The sequence below is a fragment of the Drosophila mojavensis genome, unplaced genomic scaffold, assembly GCF_018153725.1.
Source record: "Drosophila mojavensis isolate 15081-1352.22 unplaced genomic scaffold, ASM1815372v1 contig_36, whole genome shotgun sequence".
Taxonomy (NCBI): Eukaryota; Metazoa; Arthropoda; class Insecta; order Diptera; family Drosophilidae; genus Drosophila; species Drosophila mojavensis.
The window spans coordinates 21,237,256-21,261,337 of NW_025318858.1; the positions used below are offsets into that span (position 1 = coordinate 21,237,256).

The following is a 24,082-nucleotide window of genomic DNA, read 5'->3' on the forward strand; positions in this document are numbered from 1 at the left end:
TTTAAATATTGTATACTATTTTTATTTTTATTTTTTTTTATTTATTATTTTTTTAATATTTAAATTGCACTGGTCAGTGTAAATCGCTAAGTCAATTCAAATTTTTTCGCACAGCATAACGTGTTATCGATATGGTATTTTACGCCTATCGATATTTGCGGATGCTGTATTTTCTTGTTTTCCAAATACTGTCACATTAATTTTGTGCGTCATTTTAGAAACGACGCGAAATTCGCTGAAGTGGCCATTTCGTTTAATTGTTTAAGAACTTCCGCGACTAAAAAAATAAACTCAAAAAATGTCGGGCACCACTCAAAAGTATAGAAATTTTGTGGCTGAGCCAATGGGTGAGAAATCCGTTACAGAATTAGCTGGTATTGGAGAAACGCTTGGCGGACGCCTTACGGAAGCAGGATTTGATAAGGTAAATATAAAATGACGCCATATGCGCAAAAAGTGATCTTTTATGCTTACGTCTTTTTTTTTTTTAAATAATAAATAACATGCTGCTTCCGTTTCTAGGCATACACTGTGCTCGGTCAGTATTTGGTGCTGAAAAAGGACCAAGAACTATTCAAGGATTGGATGAAGGATGTTTGTCACGCTAGCTCAAAACAAGCATCCGATTGCTACAATTGTCTCAATGATTGGTGCGAGGAGTTCATGTAAACGTTTCAATGTATAAATTGTGGAAAATCTCTGGACAAGCAACTCAGTAGAATAGGATGAGGAAATTTTAAGCCATACGATAATAATGATGTTTAAACTATAATACATATATGTTCTGTCAACAATAATGTTAAGCTATCATTAAAATGTAAATGTATATTAATTAGAATTCAATTCCCTTGGCTATCCATTGGGTTACACATGATATGCCAACTTCCTCTGTCAGTACCTAATTAAAATTTAAATGAATATAAAAAGCGTAATAAAATGTATTCGATGAGTGATATTGGTCGACCATCATATAAGAAAATCGATAACAGCGTATATGCGATCCGATAACTAGTGGTTGCCGGACTTTCAGAAAAATAAAGGTGAATGGAATAAAAGCAGCTGCGTGAAAATCTAACAAACATTAAAATTATAGTCAAACTGTGACATAACTTGCAAAATAAGCAAAGCGTAACTAACGCTTGCTTTATTGGCAAAAGCACATAACTCTTCACATTCACTAAAAATTAAGCAAAGTGAAAATAGTACGGCCTGATATTCGCTTGTATTCGTGTGTTTTTCTTTGTATATAGATATGTAAAGCGAGATAGATATACAATCGCGCTACTAACACACCATGTATGAGTGAGCTAAGCATATGCATGCGAGCAGCAGCAACTCTGATGTTTCAGAGTTCCAGGCCAAACATTCTGTGCGACGAACGGCTGAATCGACTTTTTGTGTGCAATGCACGACGTTTGCATTAATTATATTAGTAACAAATCGTAAATAACGCAGTCATAAATAGAAAAACGTATTTATTTTCAGATTTGTGATTCGTACTCAAAATAAAGTCATTATTTGTCTGCATTTGCACTGTAATGCCTTTTCGCGTCGCAGAAAAATTTAATGTGTGTGTGTGTGTTTTTTTTGCGTAAACGTCTCTAACCAAAATCGTAGTCGAAAAAAAACGGTAGCAACAACGTTTCCTTGGAAAAATTTGTAAATAGTCAACAAAATTGTCAAGTAAATGTGCGTAAGAATCATAGATTTATAAAAAGAAGTCGTATGTGCTGTATACGTTGCTTCAGTATGTGTGCCTAAATAGTAGTAAACGTCGTTGTCGTTGTCATTCAAATCAGTGCGATTGGGTGAGTGCGTGTGTATGCGTGTGTGTGTGTGTTGTGTTGAGTGTGTGTTTGTGACGTTGTTGTATCGTAAAAAAAGAGAAAGAGAGCGCGCGCGGAGCGGGGGCGTGTAAGGTTCCGGTGAAGTGCGACCAAGAGAGTGTGAGAGAGAAAGGCAGAGCAAGCCGGGAGACAGGAGACAGGCGAGCAGTCACTCATTTGAGCCCCGTATCCTTTTGCTTGCTTTTCTGCTGCTCGGGAAAAATTCAATGACCTCATTTGTCTTACGTCTGGCCATTTCTGTTCTGTCTTTTTCCAAAACAGGACCAATAGAAACAGCCATCTAAAAAATAACACTCGAGGGCAAGCTTTAAGAACCAGAGCAATCAACGTGTCCAGCGCCATCGAGTGAATTATTTTGCAATACAAAAACAAGGAATAGAAGAAAACATATTCGGCAACAAAATACAACCAAAAACCACAATAACGGATCGCTGTAACTGGCATAAGGAAGCCAGAGTTCGAGCATCTGGCTACGCAAAGCAACACAAACTGCGAGCAGAAGTAGGAGGAGGAGCAGCGGATTCAGCGTCAAGCCACAACACCAGCAACAAAAACAACACCAACAACAAATGGGAACCAATTCAGGGGCCACTGCTGGCATTAATAACAAGCCGGTCGGTGGCGCGGCAGTCCTGGGCGTTGGTGTTGCCAATTCCGCCATTCTTACCAACAGTTTAGGCAGCAGTGGAGGCGGCGGCCTTAGTATCAGCGGTCTGGGTGGACAGAACGCGAATGTGGGTGGCTTAGTCGGCGGCATGGGCGGTGCTGGCGGTGGCACTGGCAACAATGGCAGCGACGATAGTATGGGCGGACCCGGCGGTGGACCCAATAATCAGCAAGCAACCACTCCGCAATACACAATTCCGGGCATATTGCATTTCATACAGCATGAATGGTCGCGGTTCGAATTGGAGCGCTCACAGTGGGACGTCGACAGGGCCGAGCTGCAGGTGAGTTGGGTTGCTTATCCTTAAAGCTCACTTTCCATTTCAATGGGTTTTTCTTTGAATGAGTTTATCTGCCAGCCAGCGCACAGCTGTATCTAATATGTTTTGTAATCAACTTTATGCTCTGTTTGCTTCAGCGCTGCAAAGGTATTCGCAAGATGTATTTACCTGAGCAAAAATAGTATTATATATTAGGAAAAAATCAGTTTTCCACTAACAGACAGGCTAGACTGAAAGAAACCGAAAAATATTTAGGGAATTTGTATTGTTTTATATTTTAAATTAAAATATTTAGTATAATTCATTGTATATATACAATTATTACTCATACTTATTAATACTTTATTAAATAAAAGGAGGGAATCACCAGGAAATTTACAAAATTACTCCATTTTTTAATAATATGCAGATCACCTATCGATGCTCTTGACTCTACCTCCATCCATAATCTCTCGCTTTCACCCGCATAGAGTGAATTAGCAGCTGGAAACGTGCTATCGTTATCGATACTACGCAGCATCGATGCGCTCAGTGTACATTCCGTTACGCTCTGATAAACAAGTGACATTCAAAACGTCACTGCACTGGAAACAAGTTGGCGACAACGCTGACTCTGCATTTTACCTACACAGCACAAGTTGCGCCGCACATATTTGTCGCAAACATTTATGTTTATGAACCTGTTCGCCTTGTTTGTATTTTGCCAAAAACACAGAAAAGGAAAGAAAAAAAATTATAAGAAAATTAAGCAGAGTGGGCAGTGACTAGACGACGGCGCCCATATCCAACAACAGCAGCCACCACACTTTGGAAGCCATTTTAGCGCGTTTGCATACACACACGTACTCTTTCTCATACATATGCATATGCATATAGATTTATAGACACATACATGTATGTATGTGCGCCGGGCTCCACACGCTGAGAGTGTCTATTTCTAGCTTGCGGCTGTTTGTGTGTCAGTGTCAGTGCTGCACATGCAACGTCCTTGTGTTTGTGCCGGGCCTGGTTCATTGTACAATCTATCAACTTCCCGCTGCCGCTGCCGGCGGTGCTGCTGTCGCTGCTTCCATTGGAATCGATGGCAAATGCCGTCAGGCCAGCTGTTAATTAGTCTATTTGTTTTGCATTTGACGAATGGCCGTTTTGATGGAAGCGATTAGTAGAAAGAAAAACAATGCGTAATTTCCTATCTGCATATATACATATGTGTATATACAATATATATATATACATATATGTGTGTATTTTATTTTCCGTTTTATTTTTCATCTCGATATGAGTTAGTGATATAGATACGTACTAATTTATTAAATTCTTTACTTATTGTTTTCGGCCGGTCTGGGCGTTTTATTATCTAGAGATGGGCTCGTGTCAAACTTTACCATAGAAGTATTGATATTAAGGATAGTGACTATAGGAGGACTTTTTAATGTTTTTTTATCATTGTCCATAAATTTCTGTATCTGATTACTTTGTGCTTACGTTCGTGTTACAATAGCAATAAGAATCATTTCAAGCCCCAACTCGAAAGTTTCCGCAAATGCCAAAAACAAATTCATTATTCAACATTTACTTTGTACCAACAAATGACTGTTGCTGTGCTATTCGTATATCTTTGAAAAGAGCTAGCAAAAAAATAAATAAATAAATATGCGCCACCTGCCACCCACACTTTCTGCCCTGTCGTCGTCGACGTCGTCATCACCATCATCATCACCATTGCATGTCGCTGGGTAATTTAAAAAGTGCTTGGCATTAACACATACACACACCTCAAGTTCATTGGGATGTGGTGTTGTTGCATTTGGTAGAGTATTGTGGCTAAAATGTGGCAGTGTGCACTTCTATCGTTTTTTGCATTGGCCACCTTTTTTCTTTCATTCAGCAGTTTTCAACACTGGCACGCGAACAGCATTCTAACATTTTGCTAGTAAATGCGTGCTTTAATTAGCGGCCGTGCCAAATGAAATGCCATTGAATGCTAATTTAAATGCAGAACATGTTTCCATTAACAGCAACAGCAGAAGCAGCAGCAGCAGCAGCAGCAGCAATAACAACAAGAACAATAACAATAGCAGCAGCCGCCGCAGCAACTAAACAAGAATGAAACAAATCGTGTATAAAATCAAATGGCGGCACAGTTACGTTACGTGCTCTCTCCGTATGTCCCTCTCACTCTCTTACACTCTCTGACCATTACTTCAAATCGGCTGCTCTCTTTGCTACTCTCGTGCGCTGCGACCGCTTCTGTTATTAGCATGTATAAATTGTTATTGTTGTTGCCTGTAGGGCGCACACCCATTGAGAGCTGGCCAATTCTTTGTGTGTATGCATCTGTGTGTGTGTGTGTGTGTGTGTGTGTGCGTGTGTGTGCGTGTGAGTAAGTATGTGTGCACTTCCCCTTTTAAGTTTGTAAGGTAGACCAATTGAATGAGTGTGCTGAAGAGGAAGTATGCAAAAGTTTCTTTGATTTAATTATTTATTTTTGCTCTGCATCGTCGTTACGCACCTGACAGTCCTTTTTTCGTTATTCTCCTGTTCACTTTAATGTTGTTGCTCACTGCGCGGACGTTTTATACAATAATATTCCGCTTCATCTCCCTTAGAAATATATGATACATAACCTAACATAGTTGTTCCTGCTAAGGATTAGGGCGGGGTACGGAGAGGATGCTTGTACTGCTTTCACAATTCAGCGCCGCATATTTTACGCAGTAGTAGTAAATGGTGCGGATTTCACTCTAGCTGCATTCCTATCCTTTTCACTCTCTTGGGCAACCACAATTAGTGCAGCAAGTCTGTAATTTTATATTACAATTAATTGAATTTAATTGTTTTTTGTTTTCGTTCGTTTTGCTATGGTGCAGCAGAGCGTCAATTATAAGACCAATCCAGCGTCGCGCCAAACGTAGCAATTGGAATGCAACGAGACGCATGCATTCATCATTCACACACATACATACGCACTCACATATTACACTGATACACATGTGCGCTAACACTTATATGCGTACATACACCACACACATACATACATACATACATACATATATATTTAATGGGGAGCATATGAAAGCTTTCAAGCTTTACATTAATAAAAATTGAGTATAACCTTATGGAACAAATGGGGTATTCATATTCATACATACCATATGTCATACGTACGTACATATATATAATATTCATATACTATCGATACTTTTAACGTTTCGTCTTAAATTTAATGTGGGCGATTATATCACTTATGCAGTTATTATTAGATATAATTATTTCGCATTTCTTAAACTAATCATTTTTATCTTATTTTCTATAGGCGCGCATCGCTATGCTGCTGGGCGAGCGTAAATGTTTAGAGAGCCTCAAATCTGATCTGACGCGACGCATCAAAATGCTAGAGTATGCGCTGCGTCAGGAGCGAGCGAAATTCTATCGATTAAAATACGGCACTGATCCGCCGCAATTGAACGAGTTCAAACCATCATCGAATGATGATGGTGGCATCGGTACCGATGTGGCCACCGATTCGGAAGTGCCCTACAGCTCTGTGTCAAACACCACATGGCGGCAAGGCAGACAAATGTTGCGTCAGTATCTGGCAGAAATCGGTTATACAGACAACATAATCGATGTGCGTTCGAATCGTGTTCGCTCCATTCTTGGACTCAACAATAATGCGGATCATGATGGTGTTGGTGGCGGTGGCGGTGGTAACGCTGGCGGCATTGGCAGCGGTGGCGAGAATCTCAGTCCCAATATAAATGGCAATGAGAGCAATAAACGTGCCTCAGAATCGGAAGGTAGGTCATTATACACCCTCGTCCCCCCTGTTGAAGATTTGAATAATTTGCTCACATTAGGCCGTCATACTCCCGCTAAAAAAGTGCAACAATCGAATGATGCCATCATACTGGACACCGAGGCGGCAGTCATGGCCAATTTTGAGTTCCTTGGACCCACAGAGATGTCCGACGATGATGAAATCTCCGATGATCTGGAAATGGTGGCGACCGACAATGAGGATACTGATGTGAAAATGGCCAAACGGCCCAAGTCAGGAAAGGATATGCTTACCGAAGGTACGACTTAAGTACTATGGTCTTATAGCTAATCCGCTCCCTCTTTATACCGATTTGCAAAGCCCTCCCACCCGTCGCATATTCTGTAGTATTTATATTTTTACTTTGCAAAGTCCCGAAAAAAATAACGATCCATAAGCACCATCCATAACCCAAAAACAAACGCTGTATTTGTTATATGCTTTTCGCTTTCTGTTTCTTTCGCTTTTCTCTACTTCTTCATCTACGTCTTGTTGATGCGTTCATCATTTGCATAGATCTTGAGGCGGAGGTGGGAGAGCAGCTCTTAAACGATATGAATCTAATAACCGAAGGTGCTTTTTACTAATGACTCAAATACAAACAAATCACTAAATTCGAAAACTGCAAAACAATCTTTGGAAATTGCGACAAAATTCTAGATAAAATCTAGCGATGTTTTAAAAATATTAAAAGAAACTAGATATAGTTAGTAAAATGTCAATACGTTTCCATTGATTGTCAATTTATTGATTATTATTGATTTCCCTTTTATATAGTAAATTACATTTCTTATTGCATTTTTTCGCAGAGGTGGATGGTTCCTTGGGACTGGGTGAGCTAGCGCAGCTGACGGTGAACAATGAGTCGGACGGAGCGTACGATGCAAATGCCAAGGACGGCACTGGCGGCAGTGCCGGTGGCGCTGGCTATCGCAAAACCTGGAATGCCAAGTATACGCTGCGTTCGCATTTTGACGGAGTGCGGTCACTGATTTTCCATCCCGAGGAGCCCGTGCTAATTACTGCCTCCGAGGATAATACGCTCAAGCTGTGGAATCTACAGAAGACGGTGCAAGCCAAAAAATCCGCTAGTCTTGATGTTGAGCCGCTCTATACGTTCCGTGCCCACACCGGACCCGTCCTCTGCCTGGGCATGTCATCTAGCGGCGAGACATGTTATTCGGGTGGCCTCGATGGCAACATCGAGTGCTGGCAACTGCCATCGCCCAATATTGATCCATATGATTGCTACGATCCGAACGTGCATTCCGGCACATTGGAGGGTCATACGGACGCTGTTTGGGGTCTGACCACCATGCAGAATAATATTGTGTCATGTTCGGCAGACGGCACCGTTAAGCTGTGGTCACCATATACCAAGGAGCCGCTGCTGCGCACCTATACGGCCGCGGAGGCCGAGGGCGGGCCCTCATCCGTGGACTTTGTGCGCAACGAGGTGGATCACATTGTGGTGGCCTACAACAGTGCACACTGCATCATCTATGACACGGAAACGGGCAAACAGGTGATCAAGCTGGAGGCCTCACAAGAGATGTCCGGAAATACGGGGAAGTTCATTAATAAAGTCGTCTCACATCCGACACTGCCCATCACAATAACCGCACACGAGGATCGCCATATACGCTTCTGGGATAATACATCGGGAACATTGGTGCATTCAATGGTGGCGCATTTGGAGCCGGTTACATCGTTAGCCGTTGATGCCCATGGACTGTATTTGCTGTCCGGTTCACATGACTGCTCCATACGCCTCTGGAATCTGGACAATAAGACGTGCGTGCAGGAGATAACCGCACATCGCAAAAAGTTCGATGAGAGCATATTTGACGTGGCGTTCCATGCAACCAAGCCCTATATAGCGAGTGCCGGTGCTGATGGACTGGCCAAGGTCTTTGTTTAACTTGCGTCGAACTAACCGCAGCCCCAAATTCCCAAATATCCAATCCCAATCCCAAATCTCCACCTTCATACACACAGCCAATGCTGCAGCAGCTCTCAGCTAAGCGATTACGAGTTCGAGTTAAATAATTATACATATAAAAAAATACACTTATATATAACATTATACTACTATACATTTAATTCTAATTATACAATTATATACATGAGATGAACAACAACAAACACACATTGCTATATATATATACATGAAAGGGCATAAATCAACCTAAAAAATAATAATAATAATATATATATATATATATAATAAAATTGACATTATTATGGCATTTCCGAGCGTACGAGCGAGCACCATTTGTAATCTAAAAGATCAAGCGAATACGAATACAATATCTATGCCGCATATTAAACACACATACACACACAAACTATTTGTTAACGGCAAATGTAAAGTTCTTGATTTTATGGCATTTAATTTTTATTTTTTCTTAGCCACAATTTCAACAACTTTATGTTTTATTTTATTTTTTTTTTAATGCAGTCAATTGCCAATCGATGACAATTTAGTTTTTAATTATATTTTATATTGCTCTTAACTGCTCAGCGACTGTGTCAATAGTTGATCCAGTGGGAAGCTTTACTGTACATTTTATATAGAGAAAGAAAAAGCCCTTAAATGATATAATCGATTATGTAATGAAGCTGATGTACGTACCTTTTGCTATATTGGCCATTCGCTGGGCAAGTTTTTTTTTGCAATTAAATGTACTCAGCTAATAAAAAAAACGAAAAAACGTTTACGTAATGATATATAGACGATCAAATTTGTAGAACATAAGCGGCATATATATAATGGTTTATATATATAGCCATTAGCCCCCTCTCTTAATCATACAAAAGGATGAAAAAACGCAAAGAGCGTGAAAGTTGTAAATTAAGTTTAGTAAACGACGACGACGATAAAGATGTTTATGTATTAAAAGTGTGAAAAGTAAACAATCCGAATGGAGTAAACAATCGCCAGAAAACTTTATTAAACACTAAGTGAAAATTAAAATGCTTCGATTTCTATAATTTTTCATATAAAAATCTTAAAGAAAAAGTACGCAATTCTTGGGTTAGAGATCCACAAAAATTTATACAGATCCAGATCCAGATGATATATAAAACATAATAAATAAATGCCGTTGAGCTATAACTGTATGCTAAGCTATTTATTTAATTTATGCCTAGTATTAAACATAATGCAAACAAGAAATGAAAAGGATTTCGTACACTTGTAGTTGAATATATATATATTTATATATGTACTCATAAATATATATCTATATATATATATATATATATATATGATTTGGATCGCTTAACGATTCATTATTTGTAATCAAATAAACGTTAAAAAATGTGGACGTGAATGCCGAGCAACTCAATATTAGTAATAGTATTAACAATTATTAAAAGAAACGGTAACGAAACGCAGCTAAAGAAAAAAATTAAGAAAATGAACCCAAGTTGATATTCGATAAAAACAAATATGTATACATATATATATAAATCAAGTGATGATTTATAATTTATATATACACAAAAAATCCTTTACTATCAACAAATTATGTGTGTTTTAATTCGTACTTTTAGTTGTTACAAATTGAAAATGCGATATCATATATAAATATATACACCCACACACATTGTAGATCTATATGATATACTACTAAAAGAAAAACAAAAACAAAATATAGTGGTAGTTATACAAACAAACACACGCATATACAAACACATTAATGCATTAAATCTATTGATTTTTAATTTTTTAATTGTACATTTTTGATTTTTTATTACATGTATTTTTATTTTAAATAAAGTTTTACAAAATGAATTTGGCCTTGAGATATTTTTACAACACCAATGCATTTGTCAACAATACGAAAATATAAACAATTAAAAGCAATTTTCTAAAACGTTGTGGACCAGCGGGTTCTCGTTTGCAACGATGCAGTTCATCCGAACAGTCAGTAAAAAAAAAAAAAACAAGATCCAAACCTTTGTTGCCTTTTCATTTGAATGAAAGAAACAAGACAAAATTTCCGCTGCTGGCAGCAATTTTCATTTCATAATTAATAAAACGACAAACAAAACAAACGAAGAGAAACTCGCACAAAATGGTTTTTATTTTTGTACCGTTATACAAATCCACTGCCATATTTTCACCAAAACGCAAACATTACGAAATGAATGTCGAAGCTGATTCTAAACAGATTGTAAACATTTTTTATTTATTATTTTCACGCAATGGGATGCCACAATTTATAACATATATATAAAAAAAAAAAAACATTCGATAGTGTTATTCGATAAATAACAGAAGCTGAATGCGCATGATAAAATTAAAAAAAGATCAAAAAAAAAAATAAATAAATTTAATATTAAGTCGTAAAACGTTCATTGTAGATTTGAGCATATAGCGGAATAACCCCAATTCCCAGCACATACGTTCATACATATAGGAAACAAAAATTTAAAAGAAAACTCATGCATATTAATGAAAAAAAATAAAATTAAAATGAAAAAAATATATATATTAAATATAAAAATACTTTTATAATAAATAAAAAACAAACACCATACATGATACTTAAACAACAAGAACAAGAGCAAAAAACATTAAGAAAACTCCACACATTTCATGTTAAGATATAATAAAAATGAATAAATAAAATATTTAAAAGCAATCAAAAATACGTTAAATACGGATTTTGTACAGCACAATTGCACGCTTACAGCACTGCAAATGGTGTGGTGGGTAATCGATAACATTATCTAGCGTCATCGAAAGCGTCACGTACCAATAAGAGATATCGACATAACTACAATTAATAATAATAATAATGGAAGCAAGCGCAATATTTACTGGGAATGTGGATAAAACTCAGATACCACCACTAAATCAAAAGCGTATACTCGCTTTTGTTAATCACTTCCTACTAAATACATGCAATTTTCTCAATGAATTCGCCTTGAATTGCGAGACCAAATTTGTGCGAATGGAGCGACAACTTCAAAGAACTGAAGCTGCTTTAATAATTCTAGAAACGAAGCTTGCATCTATACCGGTGGATAAGGAAGTAGATAATTCCACCACAACGTCTGAAGTAAACACTGAGGCAACAGACGAAACCGATAAGTCAGAAGTAGAAGCACCCGCAGAAATAAAAGGCGTTCGGGTGTGTGAAGATATTCGTTACAAGAAATTCTTCAAAATGCTGCAAGTAGGTGTACCAGCGCCCGCGGTTAAAATAAAAATGAGCACGGAAGGACTGGATTCTGAAATGCTAGAGTAAGTTGACACAACAACAATTATCTCTCCTTAGCTAAAACTATGTTAATTTTCAGTAAGCCCGACTTTATGCTCGAGGATGGCATTCTGGAATAACAAGCGGAATATTGTCCTGAACAGCATATATTGTGATATAGCATGAGCATGAAATGCTACACTTTTAAATGATACAATTGGTAAAATGTACTTCTACAATTTGTTTTATTTTCTCACTTGTTGCCGGACATGACAAAAGCAGTCGATGAAAACTTAAAAACACTTCATTATCAAAAGGTAGCGGGTGATTACAAATCCTGGAAGCTTAGAACTGAATCATCTGTCCCTTGCGCTTCTTGTCACCGCCCAGCTCGAAGTGCTTGCAACGCTTAAGGGGTGTTTGCTTGCGGTATTTGCAATCAGTGCATTCCATACGCAGCACAATTTTCTTGGTGGTCTTGGCCTGTTAGGGAATAAAAGAGTAAATGTATTAATATCAGATTAATAGGTATAATTGTGGAGGTTTTCAAATTTAATATTTGTTTGTTGTGCAGGTGGGGCGCATATCGCATAAAAAGAGGCGAACACGCTGCCATTAAGGCCGCACTCAATGCAAGAACAAATTACTTTTGGCACCTCTTCCCGATGAATTGCTTAAAGCTTCATTCAATAAAGCGCAGTCAATTCAGTTCTACTTAAATGCCAATATTGATATGGTATTATCCCATTGAGTTACTCACCTTCTTCCTGAAGATGGGCTTGGTCTGACCACCGAAACCCTGCTGTTTTCTGTCGTAACGTCTTCTGCCCTGAGCACCCTTACGCTCCTTGGACTTCTTGTACTGCGTCACCTTGTGCAGCTTATGGACCTTGCACTTTTTGCAAAAGGTGCGACGTTGCTTAGGTACATTCACCTATAAGAATCAAACAATACATTAATTTTGGCTTTCTCAGTTCTCTGTTGCCGCCATCACAAATGTTAAACAGTAACACAGAAGCTTGCGTCTCAAATAGAATGCATTGAAAGTACGCACATTCGTTTAATATTGTCACAAAATCACAGACAACATTATGCTGTGCAATAATTAAGAATTTGTTTAACATTTTGAACGATATAAACACGGATGTTTGCTGATTTTCGTCAAAGCCGATCAGAACACCTACCATCTTGAATAGGAAAGAAAACCCAAAAAGACGGAATTAGAGATGTGCAATAGTTATGTATCGCTGTGAATGGCAAAAAACAGTGCTGCCAAGGTTACCTACTTGTAACGATATTCACCAGTCACTAGATATTTCAGTTGCGATAAGTGCTGCCACCACTAATTAGTAAAATTAAACAAAAAAAAAGGAAGGAACTTTGCAACTGAGAGAAAATATCTTTTTCAGCGGCTGACGAGTTTCCTGGTGGGCAGACGGCCATAGTGCTATAATTGTGTGCAATGTAAGAAGTGAGGAAAACATGCATCAACACAATTGCAACCGGATAAACACAATACAAACGGATGTGCCCGTCATTGTGTTAGCGCAATTAGCATAAAATGAGATTGGGCTGCGAATGCGAGAGTGTAATTAAAATGCGAAGAATGTACGCGTTGCTGCCAACCTTGACATTTTGGTTAATCAGCTTTCAATTGCCATCACAATCGGATCAGCTACATATAACAGCGCCCTGCGATCGCAGTCGCAAGGTATTCACCGAGCCCTACGGTGAAATCAGCGATGGCCCCTCCGGCTACAATTATACGCAGGATTCGCACTGTGAATGGCTGATAAAAGCGAAAAATGACAGTCAATTTATAACATTAACATTCCATAGCATGGGCACCGAGTGCTCCTATGACTATATCTACGTATACGATGGCGATTCCTTCAATTCAACACTCTTGGGCAGCTTCAGCGGACGCACACAACCGCAAAAACTAGTCGCACGGAGTGGTAGTGTAAGTGCTATTAAATTATCCATATTCTTACGTCCTTTAATCATCTCAAAATTGTCTACACAGATGCTCATCCTAATGTACAGCGACACAAACTATGTGCTGGATGGATTTCGTGCTTCCTATTACATATCAAACTGCTTGAACAACTGCCACAATCATGGCAAATGCGTGGGCCACCAATGCGTCTGCCATGGCGAATGGGTGGGGCCCGACTGTGAGGATGAGGCGTGCCCACAGAAATGCGGTGAGCATCAGGGTCGCGGAAAGTGCCAGAAAAGCATTTGTCATTGCTCCCCAGGCTACAGTGGTCGCTTGTGTGATCTTAGTGACAATCCACCAGGCAGCAGCTGGCGTTGGCTGGCCACCGATGCAGAGGGCATGACACCGCGTGCTGCACACTCTGCCATTTATATGGAAGACGAGGATGCACTCTATGTGTTTGGGGGCTACGATCTGAACAATGTCATTAGCACGTTGCAGGTACATTAAGAATAGAATTGGTCCAGAAAGCTACCTATTTAACTATATATATTTTTTTTTATAGATATATCGTTTTAGCACCAGCCAATGGGAGGACGAATGGGGCATTCCGCTGCAGAGTCGCCGTCATTTTTATCATCCACAAAAAATTGATCATACACTGTTGAAAGCTGTGCTGCAGCACAAGAACGAAGACGAGGCCAAACTGTGGGGCCTGACCAGCGACGTAAGCTTCTTTCGTAATATCCTCTACACGCTGGCCGAGTCTAATTTACATCAAAGACGCACCCGTTCCTCGCTGCCATTGACTACAGTAAACGCAAACTCTACGGACGAGGAGTTAACTGAATATCTGGAGGATATACTGGAAGAGGTGACCGATCACAAACCACATGGCCGTTATGGACATGCTGCAGATCGGGTTCCAGGAGGCTTTGTCATCTATGGTGGCAAGCATGCCAACGGCAGCTTCTACAATGATCTCTGGCAATACAATAATACGGAAAGTGGCGGCAAATGGAAGCAAATGGCTGTCAGATCAAAGCTACAGCCTCCGGCACTTGCAAGGCATACTTTAACCACCGCCTTGGATTATTTGTATCTGTTTGGCGGCAGTGTGGAATCAGGTGAATTCTCCTCCAGCATTTATCGCATACGCTTGCCTCTCAGTGAAGATTCGCAATGGCAACTCGTTAAGCCGCGAGGCGGGAAAACCTTGGATGTGCGTTTGGCTGCTCATTCGACGGTTTACTATGGAGCAACTAATTCGCTAATTGTATTTGGTGGCATTATGACGAGTTTGGCACGCTTTTCGAAGCTATCGGATCGCATATTTGCATTTCAACTGGATCAGCTGCACTGGACAGAGATCTTATATCCACGGACAGCATTGAGGGATACGAATATACCAAGGGAGCGAGCATTTCATACGGCCACCATATCGGGCAATTATATGATTGTCTTTGGCGGCTATACGCATCGCCATAACAAGGATGAGATATGCTACGACAATCAAATGTATTGGTATCACTTAAGCTGTCACATTTGGATCAATCAGGTGGTCTCCGCCGATGATAGTTTGTACCCGAAGCATCAGGGCGTTTTTGCCCACGCCGCTGCACTGCGTCGCAATCACACCCTGCTAATTGTGGGCGGCTATCACGGCAATGTGAATGCAGATCTGTTTGCCTATGAACTGCCACAGGTGCTACGTGTGGAGAATCCGCTCTACAATCACAATCCGGAGATGGCGTGTCGTCTGCACGCCTCACATACTGCATGTCTATCAAATCCGGAATGCGGCTGGTGCTCGGCGGATAGCAGCTGCTATGGGCGCACAATTGGAGCCAACTGCACCACCAATTTGCAGACGACACGCTGCCCGGGAATTTGCCCCTCCTTGGGTGATTGTCATTCGTGCCTGGTGCACGGCACCCTGTGGGGTGGTGGCAATGCCGCTGCCTTCTCCGTAGCCAGCAAACTGGGCCTCAACGAGTGCACCTGGTGTGTGCAAAATGCCCGCTGTCATTATCGTGCTGACAACTATGGTATGTGCGGCGATAGCACCGGCTGGTGGGGCGAACAAGGCACCGAAATTCGAGAACCTGATATGTGCACCCGCAATGATCGGCGTCCCGGCTTGACCTACATCAAGTATAATTATCCCGTTAACTTCACCATGCCCGATTATGTGGGCATTGTGAACGCTACCATGGTGGACTTTGCCTCGCCGCCCCCCACTGCCTACTTTGAACAGCGGCAGGAGGGTGAAATGTTGGCACGCCTCCTGGGCTTCGTGCGGCCTCTGCAGCAGTGGAACAACAACAATAATTCAGCCATACAGGTGTGCAGCAGCTACTCGTCAGCTGTGCTGCGTGTGGGTCTGGGCATGAATCTCGATATGCTGGACAATGTGACCACGCAAAGCTCAAATCAATCGTACTGCAGCAACGTCCAGCTACCCAGCACCGAGCAGCCATTCCTCATCGATTTTCAAGTGAGTTTATTGTTATATTTTTGATAAAATAACCGTTGCTAAAAGCTTAAAGCTACTAAACAATAGTTAAAAAAAAAAAAAAAAAATATATATATATATATATGTATATACTAATCAAATTAATAAATAAATGATGTTTATGCAATGCTCGTTGCAGGCTCGCCGTCGCATTGGCCAGAACAACATCTACAACACCTACCAGAAGACGAAAATGGAGCTGCAGCATTTGCATAATGGACAGCTGAATGCATTTACCTTCGAGTACTTGGAGCCGTACTATTCCGGCGATTGCACTCAATATAACAATTGTCTGCATTGCCTGACCGATGGCTCCTGCTCGTGGTGTCCACTGACCAGCAAATGTCATCTGAAGTCAGTCAATGAGAGCGCCGTCTGTGTGGCCAATGATACGGATCAGGGCACCCATTGGGCGTACTTGATCAGTCAGCCCAGTCAGTGTGCCAATTGCTCCAACTATGTGACCTGTCGTGCCTGCGTCTCCACGCCTGGCAATGGCGAGTGCGAATGGTGGTTGGATGATGCGCGCTGTGGACGCATTGGCAAATCGAACAGTAGCGTCCGATCCATTGCACAGTGTCCGCGACCGTGTCGCGAGCGTCGCGGCTGCGATCAGTGTCTAGGCGAGCGTGGACGTTGTGTCTGGTGTGAGGCGAGTGCCCAGTGCTTTAGCTTTGCCGTTTATACCAGCGAATACCAGTTTGGCATGTGCCGCGAGTGGATCGACAAGGTGAGCACGCCGCCCATTTCGCCGGCAACTGGACCCTCGTCGGCTTCAGCCACGCCCACAACCACATTGACTATGCATCCGGCACCGCACCGTTCCCTGCAACAGTGCAAATCCTGTGAGCGTCATCGCAACTGCACCTCGTGCCTGCGCACGCTAAGCTGCGGCTGGTGCTTCGATCGGGACAATCCCATTGAGGGCATTTGCATGCAGGGCGACTTTAGCTACAGCGCAGGCAACTGCTCCCTGGCCCTGAATAGCAGCTCACAGCACGATGCCGAGTGGGCCTATGCTCAATGCCCTGATGTGGATGAGTGTGGGCTGGGCTTGCACGACTGCCACAAGGAGGCCAAGTGCACCAACACGCAGGGCAGCTACAATTGTCATTGCCGACGCGGCTATGTGGGCGACGGACGTTTCAGCTGCGTGCGCACCTGCTACGAGTTCTGCCAGCATGGCTATTGCTCCGGTCCGCCGGACTACAGCTGCAAGTGTGACCTGGGCTGGACGGGCAGCGATTGTGGCACTAGCTGCGGCTGCAACAACCACTCCACCTGCCTGGAGCGCGTGGGAAAATGCGACCAGTGCCAGGCGTGGACTGAGGGTGAGCGCTGCGAGCGTTGTCGCCAAGGCAGCTACGGCAATGCAACGGCAAATATCGGCTGTCATCCGTGTGAGTGCAATGGACACGGCAATCAGGATTTGGTAAGCAATCGCTCAATCAAGAGCCAGTATCCATTGGCTAAAGCTGCTGCCTTTCTCTTTGCAGGGCATTTGCAATGTGAGCCACGGCGAGTGCTTCTGCAAGGACAACACGCAGGGCCTCAAGTGCGACGTCTGTGCGCCCGGCTACTACGGCGATCCGCGCGACGGTGGCCAGTGCTACTATCAATGCGAATCGCGTGGCATACTGACAAACATAGGACGCAGCGCCATTGGCTCCTATCAATCGTATCGTTCGCCGTGGGGCGCCAGCCTTGAGGTGCGCGAATGCCTGTGGATATTGCAGCCAAAGACCTTGCATGCGGATAAGTCGCTGCTGCAGCTAGAGTTTCAGTGGAACAGCCTGGCCATGAGCTGTGACGAGAATGCCGTGTACATCTATGATAGCTTGCCGGACTTGACTGGCGCTGCCCAGCAGAATCAACTGCTGGCCGTTGTCTGTGAGCCGTACAGTGCGGCACGCATCATCGAGGCCCGGTCCAGCCACGTCACCGTCTACTACAAACAGGGCAGCGAACGTCGCAATTTCGGCTTCAATGCTCTGTATTCGGTCAAGAACTGTATGGCGGGCAGCTGCATGCATCCGCATATCTGTGACGCGCTGCAGCGTTGCGTCTGCCCCGTTGGCTATGTGGGTCCACGCTGCGAAATCGAGATCTGTCCAAGCAACTGTCATGCGAAGCGACTCCAGGGCTATTGCGATACCGAGTATGGACGTTGCATATGCAACAACAACAACTATGCGGGCGCCGATTGTGGCACACTGGTGCAGCGTCATCATCTGGTTATGACGGAGCTGTTTAACACACAACTGTTGAGCGAAGCGCTGGAGCACCTGAGAAAGACCATACCACGTTTTGGGCATTCGGTGAATGCGGATCGCAGGGGCTCGTTGTGGATGTTTGGTGGCTATTCGCCGAGTCATGGACCGCTTAATGACTTCCGTCAGTTCGATACAAAGAACGCCACCTGGTTGCAAGTGACAGTCGAGTCGTCCACTCCGGAGGATCGCATGCCCCTTGGACGATATTTTCATGCCGCCGAGATCTTTGTGAAGAAGCAGAATATATACATTTATGGCGGCATCGGCGCCAATTCACGTTTGCTTTCGGACTTCTGGCTGTTCTCCATACAGAATCAACGCTGGGACCAAATCGAGGTGGATCCCTCGCAGGGCGAGTCGCCCCCAGCGCTGGCCGGGCACACCTTGACCCACACGCGCTACCAGGAACACGAATCGCTGCTCCTGGTGGGTGGTCTAAGTCTGAATAAATCTCGCCCACTGGAGTTGTGGGAATTCAATCTGGACACTGGTCGTTGGGTGCAACTGGCGGCAATGGGAGCACGGCTACCGGTGCTATACGGGCACAGTGCCGTCTATCATCAGGAAACACACAGTCTCTATATATTTGGCGGCTATGCAGGCGAGGCCCAGAGCAAGCTTTATGCACTTGATCTGAACAAACTCAGCTGGACGGAATTGCCGACATTTAAGGAATTGAACTCTCCGGCTTCGCTGCTGCCGCGTGCACGATATTTCCACTCAGCCGTCAGCACGGAGCACTATATGATTGTGTATGGCGGCCGGACGAGTCCATATAATGCCACAGATCTGCTCATTGCCTACGTGTATGCGTGCAACCAGTGGGTGAGGCTGACCGATGATGTGGAGCTGATTGGTCGCTTGCCCGTGGCCAGCTATGCCGAGGACATGACCATCGATCCGGACAGCGGTGCGATCTATGTGATTGGCGGCTGGGATGGCAGCGCCACCCAGAGCCATGTGACGCGCATCAACATGCCCGAGGACATCTGCCAGCTGTGGAGCGGCGGCAAGTCGATGTGCCGCCACTATATGGGCTGCAGCTATTGCACCATCCAGAACACCTATAGCAACAGTTCGCATTGCTTCACACAAGGTCGGGCGCCGTGTGCCAACTACAATGGAACGCTGGTCATCAACAATGGGCCGGCGTGCAATGATGTTTGGCTGGCGAGTCGCAATTGCTCGAGCTTTGGCAGCTGCAGCGCTTGCCTGGCTGCCTGGCCCATCCACCAGGAGCTGAGTCCGGTGTGTCAATGGTGCGATGAGTGTGGAATACGTGGACGTTGTGTGCCCGCCGGCGTCGACTGTGCCCGCAATAGCGTCTGGTGTGAGAAGGAACTCAGTGTGGGAGTGCTCGGCCTCTGTCCGCTGCCCCAGTGCCATCAGCTGGACTGTGAGACGTGCATGCTGCATAGCGAGCAGTGCCACTGGGCACGCAACGACATGGGCCACGTGGAATGCATTGCCCGGGAGCTGGTGGAGAAGAATGCGTATCACTTGGTGGACCAATGCCCACCGCCATGCCACACGCACAGCAATTGCAGCAGCTGCCTGCAATCGGCGCCAGATGCCGTTGCTACGGATTGCAAGTGGTCGACCATGTTGAACACCTGCCTGTCGCCCAGTGCACAGCCGTTGCTGTGCGCCGGCGGCGTTTGTGGCCTAGTCTTGGAGTCCACTGAGCTGGAACGTTGCCCCGAGCCGTGCCATGTGTACACCCAGTGCTCCACCTGCCTGGAGCATGCGCATTGCGGCTGGTGTGCACGGGAGGGCTTCAATGGCGACGGCATCTGTACGGAGGGAGCACTCGAGCATCGCCAGGAGCATCCGTCGGGCTCCACGTGTGATATAATATACAGCAGCTGGCGCAACGACTCACAGCTAACGCATGCGGACGTAGTTAGCTGGCACTACGTGCAGTGTCCGGCCGAGAACGAGTGCGAGAATGGACATCACAACTGTGATCCTGTGTCCGAGCAGTGCATCGATCTGGATACACCGACTCCTGGCTACAAGTGCGTCTGTGCCACCGGCTATCGCGAGGAGAAGAACAGCTGTCTGCCCGTCTGCAGTCAGGGGTGTGTGCGCGGCAATTGCGTTCGCCCCGACGAATGCAAATGCGACTTTGGCTATGTGGGTGAGAACTGCAGCATCCAGTGCCTGTGCAACGGACACTCCAATTGTGAGTCGAGCAGCCGGCTGGACATTTGCCTGAAGTGCCACAACAATACGATGGGCGAGCAGTGCGAGAAGTGCCAGCCGCTGTTTGTGGGCAATCCGCGGGAGGGTCACGCCTGTCAGCCTTGCCTGGATTACTGCCACGGCCACTCGGATGTCTGTGTGGCCTACGATGCGGACCCGGCTGTCTTCAATATGACACGCTCCGAGCTGGAACTCATTCTGCCAGAGGGGCCCGCCCACAATGCCACCTGCTTGCGGTGTGCGAATCACACGGCTGGCGATCGCTGCGACAGCTGCCTTCTGGGCTATTTCCGTGGCAGCGAGGATCTGCACAAGCAGTGCCGTCCCTGCCAGTGCCATGGCCACGGCAACATCTGCGATGCGGTCACCGGCGAGAAGTGCAATTGTGCCAACAACACCGAAAGCGATGCCACCTGCATCGCCGGCGGCGGCAAGAATTCGGCTCAGCTCTGCTGGAGCGTTCAATGCTCCAAGTGTCGCGACTCCTATGCTGGCAATCCCACCGATGGACATCAGTGCTACAAACAAATCACGGTCGAGTCGCGCATGTGCTTCGATGCGAAGCCCATAGGTAAGATTGGACAAACCTTAGTTGTTATTGCATTATCCATATAAATCTATCCATTCACAGAGGAATGCAAATCGAAACCAGCTGCTCTCAAGCCCGGTCAGACGGTGTTCTTTGTCATCCAGCCGCGATTCATGAACGTGGACATACGTATCATAATCGATGTGACTCAAGGGGAATTGGATGTGTTTATGTCGCCGCAAGACGATTCATTTATAGTGGAAACAAATCAGACAACGGGATACCACGAGATCTTTCTGGACAATCGCTATAACTGGGGACCCAAGACCGAGCGCCAGCATCCACTTAACATTGCCCTGCCGCGCCACGACAATGTTACGCTGCAGAAGCTCTTCGCGCCTGAGCGACGCACGGGCTCCAACGGCCCAACAATGGGCGCCAGCAGCAGCAGCAACAACTTCTATGTACCGCACCTGCACGACTGTCGCAGCCATGGAGGACACACTTTTGTGGTGCAGGATCAGTTCGCCAAGGATCTGAGCACGCATGTGACGTTGAACCAATGCAATACGCTGCTCCGTCTGTTCGGATTGAAGAATCGTTTGGTGCTGACGCTGCCACAGCATGCGCACAATTTGAGCGCGACGCGATTCTTTATTGCACTGCGCGCCAGCTCTGGCCCGGAGCCGAGCTACGGATCTGTGGTGTTCCGACAGGACCAGTTGCACATCGATCTCTTTGTGTTCTTCTCCGTTTTCTTCTCCTGTTTCTTTCTGTTCCTCGCCCTGTGCGTTATCGTCTGGAAGGTGAAGCAGGCGGCGGATTTGCGACGTGCGCGCCGCCAACATGTTGTCCAAATGTTGCATCTGGCCAAGCGTCCATTCGCCCAGATCTTCTTGGCCGCATCCAGCCTAGACATGGATAACAGTCCGCCAGCCACGTCGGCGTCGACCACACGTCAAATGCGTCAACGTGCACGCCAAGCGCTGCTGCTGCAGCAACAACAGCATTTACAGAGAGAAACCCAGTTGCACAATCAACCAACGCCCAGTACCGCACACAGCTCTTCACACAGCCGTACTCATGGCCCCACACACAGCTCTCACAGCTCACACACCCACACCCACATCCATGGACAAGGACACTACACCAGCAGCAGCAGCAGCAGCTCCCGTCCCGTGCAACCAACGGAAATCATGCTGGTGGCCATTGAGCCGACTTACGATAATTTGGCTGCTGTTGGCACCGTCTTTGTCAGTCTGCCCGGGCGCTCGAAGGCTCCGCTCAGCATTGCCCTGGGCTCTACATTGATATCCTATCCACGTCAATATCCGCTCAATGCGAGGCACTTTATGCGCACGCAACGACATCATCAGGCTTAAACATTGACAACTACAGTGAATATGTGTGTAAGTGTTAGTCTATATAAATATAAACATCCCCGTCCCTTCCCGATCTGTACTAGTGAATTATAACTAACCATTATATATATAGATATATATAGTATACTCGCATATACGATTTATATGTGGCATTCTATGCATAGTCTAGGCAATTTTTGTACATAATACTAAAGATACATCAATATTTAGCCAGAATGATGTATGTCGTCTAACAAAGAAAACTATAAGATCTGAATATTTAGTGGAGCGTCTATAAGAGGAAAACAAATAAGTGAACAACTTTAAAGCTGAACGAATAATATCGCACATATACAAAAAATAAACTATTGAAGGAATATGTGGATCGCAAGCTATGTGGAAGCTATTTAGTAAATCACCAATATTATACTCAAACTTCAAAATGTAAAAATTCACCAAAAATTCGTATTAGCTTGCGATTCTGAATATACCTAATTCTTTTAGCTCTTCACTAACAGATTAAAAAAAAACAAAGGAATTTAATCTATAGAAAAAACTAAAGAGTAAGCATATATGTGTATATTGTCAATTGATAGGAAGTCAACAGCAACAAGATAGAAAACAAACAAAGAAACAACAAAAAACTATTGTGGTGCATTTTTTGATATAAACGCACATCCACTTTTAGGCAGCCATGACAAACAAAGCAGACTACAGTATATAGATATACAAACTGAAAAACAAAACAAAAATATAATAATTAACAAATAACAAATACGTATTATATATATATGTGTGCATGTATGTATGTATTTACAACTACTACTAAATGTGTCATTGATACCCCGCCCAGTTCCAGAATTGGAGAAAACATATTGAAACGAATACGAAAACGAATCTCTATCTATGATATTTTCTTATTTTTTTATAAATAACGGTTTTAGGTATTATTATTATGATTATTATTAATGAATTATTTCTTTTGTATAAAGAGTATTATGATATTTATGTATATTTTTCTCTCTCACTTTCTCTCTCTCTCGGTTGGTGGTTAGCATTTGCTCAAAATTAGTTTAACATTAGCTTTTTGCACCTGTGTACCTATTAAATTAAGAAACAATAAAACAATGTATTTTACTCTTTACTATCTATTCAGCAATCTCTACTACTATACACTCGTTATGTTTAAACACAATGCAAAACAAACTATCGAACAAAAGATTAACTCAGTGATTTCCTATAGTTTTTCATCCTTAATTACACTATCGAACAAAAAACAAAAGGAAAAAAAAAAACTGTGACCAAAAGGTTGTATAAAATTACTCTTACTACACAGCTTTAAATTTGTAACACTAATTTTTTTTATTTTTTTATTTTTTTTTAGAGAATGTAAATATATACAGTAGTCGCGCGAAAAAAAGAAAATTTGT

The 24,082-nt window shown here is 43.7% G+C and overlaps 5 protein-coding genes across 11 annotated transcripts; 4 read left to right on the forward strand and 1 right to left on the reverse strand.

Annotated features, from left to right (window-relative positions):
• Nucleotides 1-194: 194 nt before the first annotated feature.
• Nucleotides 195-832, forward strand: LOC6577476 (barrier-to-autointegration factor). The gene is made up of 2 exons (XM_002003407.4): nucleotides 195-424; nucleotides 523-832. Exons 1-2 carry the CDS (start codon nucleotides 299-301, stop codon nucleotides 667-669), a joined length of 273 nt encoding a protein of 90 aa, XP_002003443.1. The 5' UTR covers nucleotides 195-298; the 3' UTR covers nucleotides 670-832.
• A 128-nt stretch (nucleotides 833-960) lies between these two features.
• On the forward strand, nucleotides 961-9,320 carry LOC6577477 (striatin). 7 transcript variants are annotated; one of them, XM_032729041.2, is made up of 6 exons: nucleotides 961-1,040; nucleotides 2,109-2,797; nucleotides 6,111-6,594; nucleotides 6,655-6,873; nucleotides 7,131-7,187; nucleotides 7,424-9,320. In XM_032729041.2, exons 2-6 carry the CDS (start codon nucleotides 2,417-2,419, stop codon nucleotides 8,533-8,535), a joined length of 2,253 nt encoding a protein of 750 aa, XP_032584932.1. In that variant the 5' UTR covers nucleotides 961-1,040; nucleotides 2,109-2,416; the 3' UTR covers nucleotides 8,536-9,320. The 7 variants fall into 7 exon arrangements, with proteins under 7 accessions (XP_032584932.1, XP_015021178.1, XP_032584933.1 ...); XM_015165692.3 differs by lacking the exon at nucleotides 961-1,040 and adding an exon at nucleotides 1,338-1,689; XM_032729042.2 differs by lacking the exon at nucleotides 961-1,040 and adding an exon at nucleotides 1,339-1,689 and having other exon boundaries at nucleotides 6,679-6,873.
• Nucleotides 9,321-11,349: 2,029 nt separating this feature from the next.
• Nucleotides 11,350-12,057, forward strand: LOC6577478 (WASH complex subunit 3). The gene is made up of 2 exons (XM_002003409.4): nucleotides 11,350-11,871; nucleotides 11,928-12,057. The coding sequence occupies exons 1-2, from the start codon at nucleotides 11,423-11,425 to the stop codon at nucleotides 11,965-11,967; spliced, it is 489 nt and encodes a 162-aa protein (XP_002003445.1). The 5' UTR covers nucleotides 11,350-11,422; the 3' UTR covers nucleotides 11,968-12,057.
• On the reverse strand, nucleotides 12,054-13,103 carry LOC6577479 (60S ribosomal protein L44). Its single transcript, XM_002003410.4, has 3 exons — nucleotides 13,012-13,103; nucleotides 12,588-12,761; nucleotides 12,054-12,310 (listed from the first exon to the last, which is right to left on the reverse strand). The coding sequence occupies exons 1-3, from the start codon at nucleotides 13,012-13,014 to the stop codon at nucleotides 12,173-12,175; spliced, it is 315 nt and encodes a 104-aa protein (XP_002003446.2). The 5' UTR covers nucleotides 13,015-13,103; the 3' UTR covers nucleotides 12,054-12,172.
• Nucleotides 13,104-13,148: 45 nt separating this feature from the next.
• Nucleotides 13,149-23,792, forward strand: LOC6577480 (multiple epidermal growth factor-like domains protein 8). Its single transcript, XM_002003411.4, has 6 exons — nucleotides 13,149-13,790; nucleotides 13,854-14,270; nucleotides 14,335-16,266; nucleotides 16,424-17,716; nucleotides 17,781-21,333; nucleotides 21,394-23,792. Exons 1-6 carry the CDS (start codon nucleotides 13,389-13,391, stop codon nucleotides 22,671-22,673), a joined length of 8,877 nt encoding a protein of 2,958 aa, XP_002003447.2. The 5' UTR covers nucleotides 13,149-13,388; the 3' UTR covers nucleotides 22,674-23,792.
• Nucleotides 23,793-24,082: the final 290 nt, after the last annotated feature.